Below are 17,658 nucleotides of genomic sequence, written 5' to 3' on the forward strand. Positions count from 1 at the left end.
ATACTCGGCCTATCCACAGTCTCTTGCTCAGAGACACAGCTGTGAGCTGAGTCGGTGTGTTTAAACGGGAAAGTCAGCTGGCAATCTGCACACCACTGCCAGCAATGCAGACACACCTGCGCACATATATAAATGCTCATTACGGCGTAGTTCACTTGTGTAGGTTGCAGCGTCAGCTCTGCATAAAGCCTACGAGAACCATAAATCAGCCTTTATTATAACACCCGAAGCCAAGCTCGGTGGAGGACCTAAAAGTCCCAGATTCTACTGTAGTCCATTACATTTGAGCGACAGTTTAGTTTGTTTTTTAGTCTAAGCACAAAATTAAGTTATTGGTCTAAAATTATAAAACATTGTCACAGGAAGAAAATAATGATGATGACAATGATGATGATGATGATGATGATAATAATAATCTGTGTATTGAAACAATTATAATAATAGTTATAATATTAATGATGTTGGTTGAGAAAGGAAGAAGAAAAAAAAAACATAATAATATCATAATATTTCAACACTAATAATTATATAAATAATAGTGAGGGTGGATATTTGATAAGCACTACATTAGTATTAGTAGGAAAACGGGAGGGAGAGATAGAAGGAAAGATACTGTATGTAGGTAGCTGGGTGAATGTGTAATGTCGGTGTGCCTCAGGAAACAAAGGAGAAAAAAATATACATAATAGTAATAATAATAATAATAATCATGGTGTATTTGTAATGGCTGATATGTGTGTGTAAAATGATGGGTGTTGATAGGTGGAGGTGGGTGAGAGGAGATGAGGTAGATGCAGAGATTAAGGAATTACAGTATGTTTGTTAGTCATGGGGGTTACATTTGGTCATGTACATGGCTTTGTTTTTGGGTTGTTTTCTGTTTTTTGTTCCTGGCTTTATGTTCCTGCTTAGCTCTCTTGATTACTGGTTTGGACTTTGCTTTTGATTTGTACTTTGTGTTAGTTTTTTATTTGCTACTTTGTCTTTTTTTGCATCTCTTGGTTGTCTTGGTTTTCGGCATTCAGCATTTTATATGAGAAAAAAAAGAATACCGCGTCCATACATGGACAACTGTCCGTCACTCTGTCTGTCCTACCGACTCTTCGTCACATTTCTGCCCGAAAAACAGCTTCTGTTCCCCGGCAGCCAAGCCAGGCTAGTTGAATGGCGATGGTTATGTGACGTGATTCAGAGAAAAAAACTTTAACTCACCATGTCTTTGTCATCTTCCACTATTGTGTTGTTGTAGTTAAATTATGTAATTATATAATTTAGAGCAAAAAACGTAACTTTGTCACTTTCCATGATGTATGGTGGGTCAGGATCTCAATCACAACACATTATAGCTGCATTCATATGATTAGAAACAGCCGGCCGGTACATGTTTAGATTAACAGATGGACACCGGGGGAAACACGCAACAAAAACAACAACGCAGGGATGTTAATGTCATGATGTGTACTGTCATGCCTCGTTTGGTTCCGCAGCTTGGTTCAGTGTGAACAAACCAAGGCGGTGTAGAAGTGAGCCTTTGTTTCTGCGATAATGCGGAATCTCTGTGTCCTTGAATTGGTCAGATTATTTTTTAGAAATTTTATTTTTTAGAAATTTAGAAATACACTTTAATGGAAAAATTCATTGACCTCTATTGGTCCATGGGGTAATAAAAAAACAAAACAGCACTGATTGGGCAGACATGGGTCACCTCATCCAATCAAGCTCATCGATTCGATTTGACCTACCTATCCGTTACCTGTCAACCAAAATTTTGCAGCGGCAAAATGTCTGACAAAAAACCCAGCGGGGCACAGAAGCGAAAAGTGCAGCGGGAGAAAGAAAAAGGGACACATCGGCTTTGACCTCCAGTGTCTCGGGAGTTAGCCACAATATGCTAGCCTCTACTAATCCCTCCGTGAGTGCATCACCTGTTGCTGGGGGCCCACATAAAAAATAGAGGAGGATTAATGTAGTCATGGGCCCCTAGGCTGAGTACCACGGTCCAGACTGAAAACAAAGGGGGATCATGCTTTTATGGTTCCCGCCCCAACACTGTGGAACAAACTCCCACTAAATATCAGAGCAGCTGAGTCAGTCCCACAAGCATCTGCATAATGCATTTTGGCATAAGTCTTAATCTTGCTCTTTCATATCATATATTATTTTTAGTTTTCCTCAGAAAACGCCCGCTTTTGCCCGTTTTCTTATTGCCCACGTCGACTACGCTGTATTACCAGCCAACGCAGGACACTGCAACCGCCTTCAATCCACAAAGCGAGCTGGATTAAGGAAGACACGACTACAAGTGAGGCTTAGTTAGTGTCTGGGCAGATACTAGAAGTTAGCGTGTATTGTATGCTTGTATGCTACATTCTTTGCTTGTGAGTTTTGTGGACCCCTTGTCCCTCTTTAATTGTCAGTTTTACATTGTAAAACATGTTGTTTGCTTTTCCTTTTCGCTCATCACGAGCTGATTTGAGCCTCTACACTCCGTGGAGCGAAAGTGTTAGCCTAGCCGCCGCTAAGGGCATTAGCCCTTTGTCTTCCTCTCTCTTTCTGTCTTTTAACTAACCCACATGTACACCTTGTGGTAGCACGACCACCTTTTGTGGAACAGTAGGTCACTGTCCCTCCAAATTCATCTTGTGTGCAATCAAATCGCACACTTGTTAAATGGGACGGTCCAGAGGAGATGCGGCTCTGTTGGCGCCGCCAGCGGCTGGTGTATCTCCGGTTGAGAGAGGAACGTGGAGAGGTAGACCTGTTATTTGAACCCACAGTAATGTTATCATTATTATCATTATTAGCTAGCTAACAGTTAGGGGTCATTAACATACCAATACATTACGTTAATGACATATAAAGTGTAGAACTGCACATATGGTTAATGCCATATAACCTTGACAATTGATTAATAGTTAAAGGACCCTGACCTTAATTTATTATTAAAATATTTCGTCATGAATCATCAAAGCCAGATTGAGAAGCCTAGATAGACTGATAAGTGGATCGATAAACAGATTTAGCATTATCTACCAAAGCTCTAAAATGAACTAGAATTATCTTAACTAAAATTATGTAGCTATTGTCTAATTAACCATTTTTCTTCTCCTGTTCTTTCCCGCCTTTCCCAATCCAGACCAACCTGGCCGTTCCTGTCCTGGACAGGTTCTTTAAAGGAAGGAGACACCAGGCACTGATTTTAGGCTGAGCAGAGATTCACTGGCAGTGCTGCTGAACCTTCTCCAACAGGATCGGAGACATGGATGGGGTGCCACAATAGAGACCTTGGTCTATCATTGAGCGTGCCTTTGGAATGATGAAGATCAGGTTCAGGTCCATCTTCCTGCAAGCGCTGGAGGTGCACCACACGTTTGTGCCTCAGGTACGTCATAACTCAATGGGATTCTTTCTTTTTTTTTTTGAGTACTGAAGCAGAGTAAATCAAAATTAATGAATATTTTTTTTCATTTCAGGTCATAACAGCATGTGCCATCCTGCACAACATCTGCCTGGGGGCAGGTGACATCATGCCCCCAGAGGATGAGCTGCAGGACGCCATGCCGGAGGATGAGGGGGAGAACGTGTTGGAGGCAGCCAGTGGTGCTCCATGGCGGGAACAGCTGTCTGCGGAGGTGTCTGCCCTGGAGGAGGTGATCCCTGACCACGACTATCTTTAGTTGGCAAGTAAAATAATTTTAAAGGCATTATTCCTATTTAAAGTGTTTGGTAGATAGTTTTGTTTGTTGTAATAATTTATTAGTATTATAATTATATCATGAAATTATAATTCTTGCCTCTTTCTTAAAAAATTCTTAGTGACATGGCAACCGTCGATCCGGTCAGCCCTGCAAACCCTGTTGATGGACGATGTCATGGACAGTGGAGACTACACCCCCAAACACCCTGAATACATGTCCCACTGACACCAGGGTCTTTATTGTGGCATCCCATCCAGCCCAGCAGCACTGACAGGGACTCCTGCTCAGCCTATTGCTGTAAATAATTTGAAACTGTTTCAATATTGTTTTTTTGTTGTTGTTTTGTTTTTGTAATAGTTGTAAATTGTACAGAATTTTCTAATAATAATCTGCAAATAGTTATTTGTGCTGTAATTTTGTAAATAGTTATCCTTTGATAATAAAAGGACAAACTCAATCCCTTGTTGTCCCTGAAAAGTAGCACTTGATGCTGTTTGCTAACTCCGTTATAAATTGTACTTAAGTTGTAAATACTAAATGGAATAGACATTGTGTAACAATTTAACAACATTTTAATTTAAGAAATATATAACATCTTATGAACAATACAATAAAAAAATAGAACTCATAAATTAACAAAACAATAGAACAGTAATAACAATACGAATATATAATAAATTGATTCATCTATTGGCCATCCTCTCGAGCAGAGAGAAGAGCCTGTCCATCCTCTCTCTGCCCTCTCACTCTCTTCTCTCCTCTGCCTACCTCTGCAGCCTCATGTCCTCCTTTATCAAATCAAGGAGTTCATCCTCCCTCCTCCTCTTTCTCCGTGGCCCTGGCTGGTTCTCCTCCTCCTCAACATCTTCATCCTCCTCCTCCTGGTCACCAACCAGCACTTGGCCCTGGTGTGTCCTCAGGCATGGAAGTAATTAGGACAGGGGGGGCAATGGAAGGCCTCTGTCCTAATACCTCATCCATGAGGACAAACCAGGGCCAAGTAGCAGCGGTGGGCTTCCTGCTGACCCCCTCTTCTGTCCCTGGATATTTGCAATCCTAAGGCAGTGGAAATCACAAAAAGAGAAGGAAGTGTTTACTGGCCAACATGCCCCCTTATTATTGATTGGACACTGCAGTGGATCAGACTGATTTGATCAGTCACAACATCACTGGAGCTTCATACAGGAGTGAAGACAGATAACAGATTAAACTCAAGTGTATCACCATCAAGTTTATATTTCGATTGTTTTCTGATTCAGCACCATGTTAAAATGTGTAAGCCTGACTGTAGGAGAACAGAAGGACCACAAACAACTTTCTTCATTTATTACAAATATTTTTCTTTTCATGGTCTGTTTTAAACATGTCAGGCTGATCATTCATGAGTGTCGGCTTTCATATGTTACATAATTTCAGTTTTCCCAGGAACATTTAGCCTAAAAATACAAGTGCATCTCTCCGTTAACAGAGCTGTGTGCAATAACACATGCTGCATCAGTTTAACTCTATTATTATTATAAATCTCTCGCCAATTTTTAGTTCTGTGTTATTAATTTACAATATACAGATAATGGCATTTTTGTCATCAGTTCATCTGACGTCTCTACAGCTGTTAAAACTTACTGACAGCTGATCCAGCTGTGATCAGCTGCAGCCATAATCAGAATCGGATGTTGCTTCATGTGACGCTGCAGAGGAAAGGACCTCTCATTTATCTTAAAACTAATTTCCTCGGTCTTCTCTCCTCCCAGGGTTTCCTTCCGTCCCTCCCTGAATCCTCAGTGTGAGGGACTAAGACGCAAGTGAGGGAAACGTGGATGCAATTTCGCTGAAATGGGATGCACCGAATATGTTTATCTTGCTATAAAATCAATGAATACTTACATTACATTACAGATTATTAGCCAGTGTATTCCTCTTGTGGTCTGAAATACCTATCAGAACAATAGCCACAATGGCTGTTGCCCTAATATCATAGATTCCACAAAATGGCTGGTGTTAGGCTCTGTATAGTATTATCGGAAAGTATTGTTGTCACTTCCCCCTCTCTGGTGTGATGAGCTTGGTAAAAGGTAAAAGTTCAGGTAGTGAAGGAGGGACTTTTGGCCTTTACACCTGGAAAATCAAGCAGAGAATACAAATATCACACCTGGGCAGCCACAAGAGCATTTCATTTAATGAAGCACACTGTCAAAATAATACATTTTAAAAGCTGGTCATTGTCACGTTGTGTGTGCCGTGGAAGCTTGTTTTGTTCTTGTTATTCCAGTTATTTTCTCTCTACCTGTTTCCCCCTTACTTTTCCCTCACTTGCTCCTTCCCTGTGTGTGTGTGTGTGTGTGTGTGTGTGTGTGTGTGTGTGCGTGTGCGTGTGTGTCTGTGTTCGTGGGAGTGGCTTACTGGTTCCTGCTGCAGCAGAAAGATGCATCTGTTCAGCATCAGACTTGTCAACTGGCACTACATGAACCTGGTCTCTTTACCACTCCGGTGCCAGATTGTCCATCAAGTTCAATCCTCCAGCGTCTCTCTGCTCAGCCTGCAGTTTCATCTGCACCTCTGGAACCTAACCTTGCTGCCACCAAGCCAGGTTGAAAACCTAATGAAGGCCTTGTTCGAAGATGGGTGTTGTCCAAGCAAGGCAAAGGTGTGGGTAGTAAGGAGGTAGAAAAGGGGCCATTGGTCTCCTACTTTATGTTCCTGGCCCATGTTTGTTTTTAGATCATTGTAACCCACTTTCAAACTGTTTTATCCCCTCCATTGCAGCTGGTATTGTTTCACCTTGTCTGTCTGTCTGCCTGTGGACAGATTTTGTCACCACGATAATGTGGTAATGTAATAATGTCGTAAGTAGTCATTGGTCAGAACGTGAACATGTTGACGGGCATTGCAAGCCGGTTTGATCCCATCACAATATCTCTATTTTTAATAATGAAAAATGTAGTGTGATGTCTGTTTTCAAGTGTATATCAATGACATGAATGAAAGATCACAGCTGTGTTTTGAAAGTTCATGTCCTGTTTATTTCTTCTGTCAAAAGTGTCACAATGAGAAAATGGCAGTCTGTCCTAAGTATTTACCACGTAACAACACTGTCATAATTATTTTTTTGACCATATTAAATGAAATACATTACACATATGAAGTTTAGTTTTAGAGTTGTGAAAGTTGTTAGGTATACTTTTCACATTTTACCCTAGTTTATCTTTTTCTAAGATTTAATCCAAATTAGATGGTCTGGCACTGCTCGAAGGCAAAACGCAGGCTTTGAGTGGTAAGGAGAGAGAACTTTATCATTGGAAAGTGTCTGCCTAACTGGAGGGAAGCCATTGCCTTATGACTTGGAATTAGATTGTGCTAATGGCTTTAGGATGTGATATGAAGCTTTATGCTATCAACGCCCTCTGTGTCCAAATGGGATTGATGGGAATCTTATTGTTCTGCTCTCCCTCACCGTGCTCTCTGTGAGCCTATGGTGAGATCAACTGTCAGCTTAACTCTTAGCCATACTATTTCCTTCAAGGAACTGTCAAGTGTTGTAGTTGGCAGGCTTTTATATGGCAAAGTGTGAAACTGAAAATACAAACACAATATGACATAAGGTACAAGGTCCTTTACGGTTAAGCAGGTAAGTAACAAGTAAAAATGTTAGTTGATAAGTAAAACCTTATTCTTCCTTTTCAGATATTAGGATAACATTTAACAAGCACTTTACTCATCACCAGACGCCTCTCAAATACAAAATCTGGAAACGTGTAAATCAAATCAAGATCTGAATGAGCCACAACTTTCTCATGCCTAATACTGCTAAGTCTGATCTGCTGGTGATCAAGCCTAATAATTATAAATACTTATCCGAGGGTGTTGGTCTCAATATTGATGGTTGTTTTATCTCTGAAAGCACTCTCATCAGAAACCTCGGTGTTATTTTTGATCCAACCCTGACTTTTCAGTCCCATAACAAAGAAATCACCAAAACAGCTTTCTTTCACCTGCGGAATATTGCCAAAATCTGCCTTTCTCTATCCCTGCATAGCGCCTAGGTGGTTCTCCATGCCCTTGTGTCCTCCCGATTAGATTACTTTAACGTCCTTTTTTCCGGCCTCCCCATCTGCACTACCAGGAGTCTCCAGCTTGTACAAAACTCAGCCGCTAGACTTTTAACGAAAACAGGTAAATTTTGCCACATAACTCCGGTCCTGGCATCTTTACATTGGCCGCCCATTCAAGCTAGAGCTGATTTTAAGGTTCTTCTTTTAACCTATAAGGCCTTGAATGGACTTGCACCACTGTATTTAACTGAACTACTCACTCCCTACACTCGGTCACGTCCTCTTCGTTCTCTTGGTTCGAACCTCCTGGTCATTCCATATATCAGTAAAAAGTCAGCTGGTGGTAGGGCCTTCTCCTACCGTGCTCCTCTCTTATGGAATGGCCTCCCACAAGATCTCAGAGACGCTACATCCACTGCAATTTTTAAGTCTCGTCTTAAAACATACCTTTTTACCCGATACTTTGGTTTATACTAACTCATTTTATCATTTTCCTCTGGTGTTTTACTATTGTTTTATTTTACTATTGTTTTATTTATTTTTATTGTTTAAATAATGATTGATTGATCTAATAAAAGGGAATAAGTACTATAGGTAAATATTATCTGTAATTATCTGCTATACATTCAACAGGCATGCTACCATTAGCCGAAAGTTAGCTTGCATACAAGCTTCCTGTATCTGCTTGGGTGCAGACGCTTTTCTGCTTGCTCTTGCTTCTGCTTGCCTTTTTTCCACTATTATTCTGTTTTTTCTTCACTGAGAGATTGCAGGCAGCGACTCCTGGATATTTAGAAACCACTAGGAGCACAATTAATTGGAGATAAAGTATATTGCTGCCTCATTTCAAAATTTTTTCCGAACTCTTCAGCACTTTCTGAGCAAGGCCTAAGAAGTAGCACAAGCCTGTTAGCAGCTAAGGCTAACTAGCATCAAAATGCCTCCCTTTACTGCGGACGACTTTCAGAAGATCCTTCAGAAAATTGCTGTGCTGGAAACCAAGGTCCACCAAATAGAAGTAAATGTGGAAGTGAATGGACTATGTGGGAACTAAACTACTCTTCCATGGAATCAGAACAGCAGACAAGAGCCTGCTAACACACGCTAATTAGCCCCAACAATGCTACAACGGAAGAGGAGTACTGTGGACTGGATATCAAATCCAGGAATATTCCTCCTTGCTGGAACACTCTTGGCGCAAAGCCTAAAGATAAATCCTTCACCTCAGATATGGGAAAACGAGTAACAGGCAGAGCCCAGCGCCCTGAGATTTTTGATGCGACTGGTTGGCCTGCACTATCATCTGAAAGGAGTGCATCCTCAACCCCCGTACCAAGAAGGAAACAGCTGTGGACAGCAGCGAAAACAAAAAGTAAGAGCAAGCCTACCCAAATAACAAAAATACATCCGAAGAACAGATTTGCTCCACTCTCACAAGAACTCTCACAAAACCTTGCAAGCTCTCCGTCGCATGACCTGAAAAACACCAGGAAAAAACACGAAAAATATGAGACCAAATCTACAAGTGAAGGGCAACAGAGAGAGCTAATGACTGGGCCTCAAACACTGATTGTGGGTGATGTTGCTGTGAAGGAGGTAAACAGCTTTTGCAGCAAAAAGAACACCAAAGTAATCTGTTTTACCAATGATATGGTCTCTGACATCTCAGGAAAAATTCTGGACATCGTTGCTGAACATCCGACATCGAAATCTCTCATCTTACACACAGGGGCCTGTGATGTTGTGAAGCAACAATCTGAGGTATTGAAACAAGACTTTATTGATCTGTTGAGCAAAGTCAGATCTCTCGATACTGTGGTGCTTGTCAGCGGTCCTCTACCAACTGTCCGAAGAGGTGATGAGAGATTCAGCAGGTTGTTGATGTTGAACAGATGGCTCAAAGCTACATGTGCCGCTCAATCAGTGAACTTTATTGACAATTTTACCATTTTCTGGTAACCCAGACACCTCTTTAAGGCCGATGGATTTTGCCTCAACAAGTCAGGAGTAAGGTTGTTAACCTCCAACATATTTTACTCCACACATCAGTTCTTCCTGCCAAGGACAACAAGCGAGACAAACCGAAACAACTGATAAGTCAGCACTCGGGAGGAGAACTACTACTGCCTGAGATAAGCTTCGAACAGAGAAGACAGCTATGCCAGGAGGAGGAGTCTTCACCGCCACCATCTTTGCCCCCCAATGAGGAGTGCCCTCTGGTCTCAACAAGAGGAAACTTCCCCTCGCCACCACCCCGAACCCCACCCAACTCTCTGCCATCGCCAGTAACCCTCTCCCCCTCCTCCCTCCTCCTGGATTTCACGGACGAGATGAACAAGCTCGTCAGTGCTGGAATCAAACTCACACCACGTCCAAATCCCATATTCTCTCACCGCCCAGCCCCCTTCCCACCACCGCGCTTGAAACAACAATCACCGAAATGTCATCACGCCCCTCCATCTCCTCAGAATCATCCTCTGTCTCCACAGTCTGATAGCAGCAGAGCACATCGTATCCATGTAGACAATACAACTAACCCTTACTGATATGTGCTGGGTCCAGGCTACGAAGTTGATATCGTTAATGTCTTCCCCCCAGAAAAGCCGGGGCCTCTTGGAGTTCAGGTAGTCTCCTCAATTCCTGTGTTTACAGGTAACAGAAAAATGGTGAATTTGCTGAGAAACAGGAAGTGCCTTAATACAGGGGTTCTCAACTGGTCACACTCTAGGACCCACATTTTCCCATGGTCATTAAGTCGCGACCCACTTTTATAGTCCTTCAAACTAAGCAAATGTATTTTTTAAAAAGCCTTTGAAAACTCAAGTCTTTAACATAAATATACTCATTTTTATTGAGCAAAGTGTGTTTCAAAACACCAGAGAACCATGACAACTGCGTACAGAATTGAATGAAATAAGTATCAAACATGAAGTATCAAAATGTTGACCAGCAAAATGAGATATTTGACATCTATCTCTGCATTCAAAGCACATTCAGAAGGAGGAGGACCATGCAACTGCATGCAGACAAAAGTGAATATCAAATTGCACAAGACCCACAAAACAAACAAGGTCCCTGCATTCAGGCCACATGAGGAATACCATGACAAGTGAATAAAATAATCAAAAGTGCACAAAGTAATTATGGCCACAAAATTATATATTTCACTTATATGTAGGCCTATTCAGAAATAATTATGAACTTAGGAGGACCATTACAACTGCATGGACAAAAAGTAAATAAAATAAATATTAAACAATAATTAAAGATCTACAAAACAAGATCTATTCACCTAACCTGTCATTTGGGGAAGTCAGTGAGACAGCTGGGCATGTGGTTTATTCTTGATGAGAGTTTCAAAGTCTGGGAGGACAGTAGACAGAGCTACCCTCAGATCATGCTCAGTGTCCAGTCTGTTTCTCTGCTTTGATTTGAGCTGCAACAAGGTGGAAAAGCCACTTTCACACAGATAGGTTGTGCTGAATGGTAGGAGCGTTTTGACTGCAAGAGTCGCGAGGGATGGATACTCACTCATCACATCGCTGCACCAGAAGTGGGAAAGGGTTACCTCGCCAAATCTCTTGTTAATCGTCTGGTCACATGACAGCTCCACCAGCTGATGCTCTTCGTTGCTCGGCAACGTGATGCTTTCCATGTCGATGCGGAAGGGGTCGCGTATCCAAGCATCATTATCTCTGTATTTCTCAGGGAAGTAGTTGTCAAACCGAGCTTGAAGTTTAGTAAGATGCGCACTGAGGGTAATGTTCAAGTCATTTTTGGCCGCAGTGTCCAGCTGCTGTACTTCATGGCAAGCATTGGGAAACATGTCCAGTCTGTCTTTGGATAAATGATTTACCCACAGTTTGATCTTTTTCTGGAACGCAGCGATTTTGTCGGACTGTTCAAAAATATTATGTCCTCTTCCTTGCATAGACACATTTAATGCGTTGAGGTGCTCAAACACATCAGCAAGATATGCAACTCGTGCCAGCCAGATTTCGTTGTCAAACAGTTCAGCATATGGGGAGTTATTCTCTGAGAGGAAGGTGGCGATTTCTGTTTTAAGTTCATAAAAACGTGACAACACCTTACCCCGCGATAGCCAGCGGACTTCTGAGTGATACAACACTTGCATGTGCTCGGAGCCCAAGTCTTTACACAGCTTTGAGAAGCAGCGGCTGTTTTTTGCACTCCGTTTTATGTGGTTCACCACTTTGATGACATCTTTCAAGGCCTCGTCGAGCTCCGGCACCATATCGTTGGCCGCCAGCGCTTCACAGTGCAAAAAGCAATGGTTCCATGTCGCATTCGGTGCTCTCTCCAGTATTTGCTTCACCACACCGGAATGTTTCCCGGTCATGGCAGCCGCGCCATCAGTCGTGATTCCCACGCAGTATTCCCAGCTCAGGCCCACTGAGCTCAAATACAAGTCCACACTGTTGAAAATGTCCTCTGCCTTTGTAGTGGTAGGGAGATCTCTGCTGCAGAGAAACTGTTCCTGCAAATCACCATCCAATATGTGTCTCACATAAACCAACAAAATTGCATGGTTAGATACATCGGTGGATTTGTCCATCTGCAGGGCATAGTAGGGGCTTGCTTGGACGCGGGCTGTGGTCTGTTCTTTAATATTACCAGACATGTCATGAATACGTCGAGCTATAGTATCATTGGACAGTGGTATGGTTTTCAGCTTGTCTGCCGCTGATTGACCCATCACCTCTCTCACCATATCCATGGCTGCAGGTAAAATAAGCTCTTCGGCTATTGTGTGGGGTTTCTTTGCCTTCGCAATATGGTGAGCTACGTGGTAAGAGGCACGGAGAGCTTCCTCTTGTTTGGAGCAAGACGCTGTCAGACACTTCTGTGAAGTCCTCAGCTTCTGGAGTTGTCTTTGAAAAAACTCCACCGGCTTGTCTTTACACGCAGGATGTTTAGTATCCAAATGGCGCTTCAGTTTCGATGGTTTCATGCTCTCATTTGCAAGCACTTCCCTACATATAACACACTGGGGTTTCTGTCCCTTATTATCCTCAATGTACGAAAATCCGCATTTTAAATACACCGGGTCATATTTACGCTTCGCCATTGCAACACAGACAGTGAGCATCAATCAAATGGCAGTTACCATGGCTACCGCACCTAGGTGGCTGCACGTGTCTGACGCGTGCCTTTCAAAATAAATCATTTTTCAAAATAAAAGACATGTCAAACATCAAATACGCATTAAATATTATTTACTTTTTTTGACCAGCTGTCCGCGACCCATCCAGAACGGGTCTGCGACCCACTTTTGGGTCGGGACCCACCAGTTGAGAACCACTGCCTTAATACATCTGCCAATCTATTAAATTTAGCTCCCATTCCTCGTCAGCCACAAACTGTCACAAAAGATTGCACAGCTGGTTTTGACTCTTTAAATTTAGCTTTATTAAACATCAGGTCTCTGGCAGGAAAATATTTTTTAATACATGATTTTATCATTAAACACAATCTTAATTTTATGTTTTTAACTGAAACCTGGTTAGACCAAGATAACAGTGCAGCTGTTCACATTAAATCAAGCCCTCCAAACTTCTCTTTCATAAGTGAGACTAGAAAGCATAAAAAAGGAGGAGGTGTTAGTATTCTGTTTAATGAGTTACTCAAATGCAAGCAAATGTTTTATGGAAATTGTACTTCTTTTGAATATGTGGCTCTTCAGTTAAACTCATCTTCTTGGGCTATATTTCTAAACATCTACAGGCCACCTAAATACTGTACAGATTTTTTTGATGACCTTGTTGAGTTACTGTCTCTTATCTGCACTGACTTTGATTGTGTGTTAATTGTTGGTGACTTTAACATCCATGTCGACAAACCTGAGGACAGATGGACTAAAGAACTGTGTTGTGTCCTTGATAACTTTGGACTCACTCAGCATGTGATGCAGCCCACACACAACAGGGGCCACATCCTAGACTTGGTTATCTCCAAGGGTCTGAACATTTCTAAGGTTCTGGTATCTGATGTTGCTGTCTCTGATCATTACTGTGTTTTCTTTGAGAGTGATATATCTGTGTACACAAATGTTCAAACTGAGGTTGTCTCAAAGCGCTATATCACTGAAAACACCAGTGACATATTCATTGAGGCTTTCTCCTCCACACCTCCCCTCTCCAGGTTCTCTGTCAATGACCTTGTAGATCATTTCAGTTCTAAAGTTACAAATGTTATTGATGCCATTGCACCCACTAAAGTGAAGGTGGTCTCTGGTAAGCCGAAAAGCAGAGCGCAGGTGGCGAAAAACTAATCTCCAGGTTCATTTTGACATTTATAAAGAGAGACTTTACATTTTTAATTTAGAAGTGAAAAAGTCAAGGCAGTCCTTCTTTTCAGACACTATCACCAAAAACAATAATAATGCATGTGCCCTGTTTGCTACTGTCGACAGGCTAACAAACCCTCCTGTGCCAGTAGCCTCTGAACATCTATCTACCAGGGCCTGTAATGAATTTGCATCCTTCTTCACTGACAAAATTCAGAAAATTAGACAAGCGGTCTGTGCCACCGTACCTGGTACAGGAGGCGTGTTATCCATGTGTCCACCGAAAACCAACTCTAATACCATGACACAATTTGATCCAATCAATGACAAAAACCTGCAAGAGATAATACAACATTTGAAATCTTCCTCATGCTGCCTTGATATTTTACCAGCAGGGTTCTTCAAAAAAGTTTCAGACTGCATGACTCCAGATCTGCTACAGATTGTCGACATGTCTCTACTTTCAGGCGTCTTTCCCCAAGCCATGAAAACTGCAGTTATTAAACCACTCCTGAAGAAGAACAATCTAGACACATCAGTAATGAATAATAATAGGCCCATATCGAACCTCCCAATTTTAAGTAAAATCATTGAAAAAGCTGTCTTTCAACAGCTGAACAATTACTTAATAGTATATGGCTGTTTTGATGTTTTCCAATCAGGATTTCGACCACATCATAGCACTGAGACTACTCTAGTCAAGGTCCTCAATGACATTCATTTAAACACAGACAATGGCAAAATTTCAGTCTTAGTGCTACTGGATCTCAGTGCTGCGTTTGACACAGTCGACCACATCATACTACTGGACCGACTGGAAAACTGGGTGGGACTCTCTGGTACAGCACTACATTGGTTTAAATCCTATCGAAATGATAGAGACTACTTTGTGTCTATTGGTAATTACACATCTGAACGGATGAAAATGACAAGCGGAGTACCCCAGGGCTCCATTCTGGGGCCTCTACTATTCAACATTTACATGCTTCCTCTAGCTCAGATAATGGAAAACTATGTTACCATAGTTATGCAGATGACACACAAATTTACATAAGCATCTCACCAGGGGACTATAATCCCATACAAACGCTAAGTAGATGCATTGAACAAATCAATGATTGGATGTGTCAAAGTTTTCTTCAGTTAAACAAAGATAAGACTGAAATAATTGTTAGAAAATACATTTCTGATCTGCTGCCACGTTACGAACCATCCAGACCTCTGAGGTCATCAGGCTCAGGTCTGCTTTCAGTCCCTAGAGTCAAAACTAGACATGGAGAAGCAGCGTTCAGTTACTATGCGCTACATATCTGGAACAAACTCTCACTTTTAAATCAAGGCTGAAGACCTTTCTGTTTGCCACTGCCTTTCATTGAAGCAATTTTAAGGCTTTGAACTGCACTGTGACTTTTATTTTCTCTTTGACTTTTATTCTCTATTCTTGTCTCTAAGCTGGTGTAGGCTATTTCAGCCTACTTTCCTATTTCCTAACTTGTTTTAATGTTTTGTTTTAATGTATTTTTAAATGTTTCTAATGTAATTTTTCCATTGTAGCCTACTTTCCTATTTCTTAACCTGTTTTAAAATGCTTTTAATGTAATTTTTATGCGCCTGTAAAGCACTTTGAGTCGCCTTGTGTCTGAATTGTGCTATACAAATAAACTTGCCTTGCCTTGCCTTGCCTTTGCAAAATAAAGGACATAACACACAAAAATAATCACTTGATATGATCATAAAACACTTGTATATTGTAAAACTTACAGATGGTGCCGTCTTAAAGAAGATACACAAAGGGATGGCAGTAGATTGTCTAGGCTTCATGAATGCAATGTGGCCAACCTTGAAATGATAACTGATGTATATGTATATGATCACTTCCTGTCTAACTTCAGAGGATCTGACAAGAAGTACAAATTCTACATCCTACACTACTCAAATGTACCACCAGAGGGAGTATAACTTTCATTGCAGTTGCAACACACTTATTATGTAGTTTTTCCTTATAAACTTTCTTTGTGAACTGTGCTTCTTTAACTGGGCTTCACTCAATTGATTACTGTATAACATATACAGTACATCTAAATTATGAGTCATTTGAAAAAATAATAAAAAAGGAATCAACAGTTTACCATTTGAGTCTTAAAGTCGTAATTACAACTGAAATCATCATTGAATCTGAATTGTTGTATAATAATTCTTTACTATTATCTTTCCACATTTTGCATCAAATACCATTGTACTGTTTCTCCTGTATTTGCAGGTGTCAAAAATAAAGATCCACAATCATTTGTGCAAATAAAAAACAAACATATTTTAACGGTCAACTTAGTGTGTTTTTAATTTCTAAAACACACTTCCTGGATGGAAACAATGGTCACTGGCTCCTTGACCCTCCTCAGATCCAGGACCAGTTCCTTGGTCCACGGTGTAGAGGGTGAAGAGGAAAGGAGCAAAGCAAAGACAGACAGATGGTTTCTCATGCACTGGAGAAGTCAAACAACATGGCCCTCACAGTGCTTGGCAGCCTGTCCAGGTGAGTATAGACACAGACTAGCAGGTAAATGACATCCTCAACTCCCAGTTGGGGTGGGTAAGTACACTGGAGGGGGTCTGATAGTGGTCTGACTATAGGCAGGACAAGTCTCTGCGGGTCTTCATGATGTGGGAGCTCAGTGCCACTGGTCTGTAGTCCTTGGAACCACTGGGACGTGGCGTCTTTAGCACAGGAACGAGGCAAGACGTCTTTCACAGCATAAGGATCCTTCGGAGACTTAGACTCATGTCCTCAACATGAGCCTTAGTTGAATGCCGATGGATTGACAATAGGGAAAAGTTTTTTCCCCTGGGGACAAACTTCCAGGAACAGTGGTGATTTGGGTATAGTGGCCACAGTTGGAACCAAGGTCAAATGATGCCCTCTAATGTAGACAGACTTTGTGCCATAAACATCACCTAGAAAAGAAACGAGTAAAAATCTAAATACATTTTAATGAACAATCACCACTGTTGGGTAACATTACTTTCAAAAGTAACTCATTACATTACGAGATTACTTTAACATGGGTCCTGGCATTCATGTGGATGCTGCTTTACATGCACCGCCAACCCCAACAATATTGCAGACCAAGTACACCACATACGAAACAGTACTCCCTGATGGCCCCCACAGCAGTACAGTGCCCCCTGACACATGGCAAAAAACTGTTCCAGGATGGCCTGAGAAACGTGACACAGAGCACAAGGCGTCGAACATTCCCCAGATCTGAATCCGTGCAACGTTCTGAAACAAGTCTTATCCATAGAGGCCTCACTTTGCAATCCACAGGATTTAAAGGATCTGTCACCATTGACCAGGGGCCAGATGCACCAACAGGGCTTACAGTATGCCTGGGTCTGAAGCCGTAAGTCAGCCATAACTTTAGCACAGAAATTCTCTATTAGTGCCACAATGAAGGCTTGCCTTTACACAGCCTTTGTATTTTCACACTGAACCACAACAGCCCCAAAAGAGGCATGACGGTACATTGAGATCTAAGTTTTTTTTTTATCGCGTTTCCCCCGGTTTCAACCTGTTAATCTAAATATGTATTTAATCATATGGATG

The 17,658-nt window shown here is 41.6% G+C and overlaps 1 protein-coding gene across 1 annotated transcript; it reads right to left on the reverse strand.

Moving 5' to 3' along the window:
• Positions 1-11,060: 11,060 nt before the first annotated feature.
• On the reverse strand, positions 11,061-12,836 carry LOC311270222 (SCAN domain-containing protein 3-like; the record flags this gene model as incomplete). Its single annotated transcript, XM_084374966.1, has 2 exons — positions 11,061-11,183; positions 11,316-12,836. 2 exons carry the CDS (start codon positions 12,834-12,836, stop codon positions 11,061-11,063), a joined length of 1,644 nt encoding a protein of 547 aa, XP_084231092.1.
• Positions 12,837-17,658: the final 4,822 nt, after the last annotated feature.

The sequence above is a fragment of the Pagrus pagrus genome, assembly GCF_965226575.1.
Source record: "Pagrus pagrus genome assembly, chromosome: 15".
NCBI lineage: Eukaryota > Metazoa > Chordata > Actinopteri > Spariformes > Sparidae > Pagrus > Pagrus pagrus.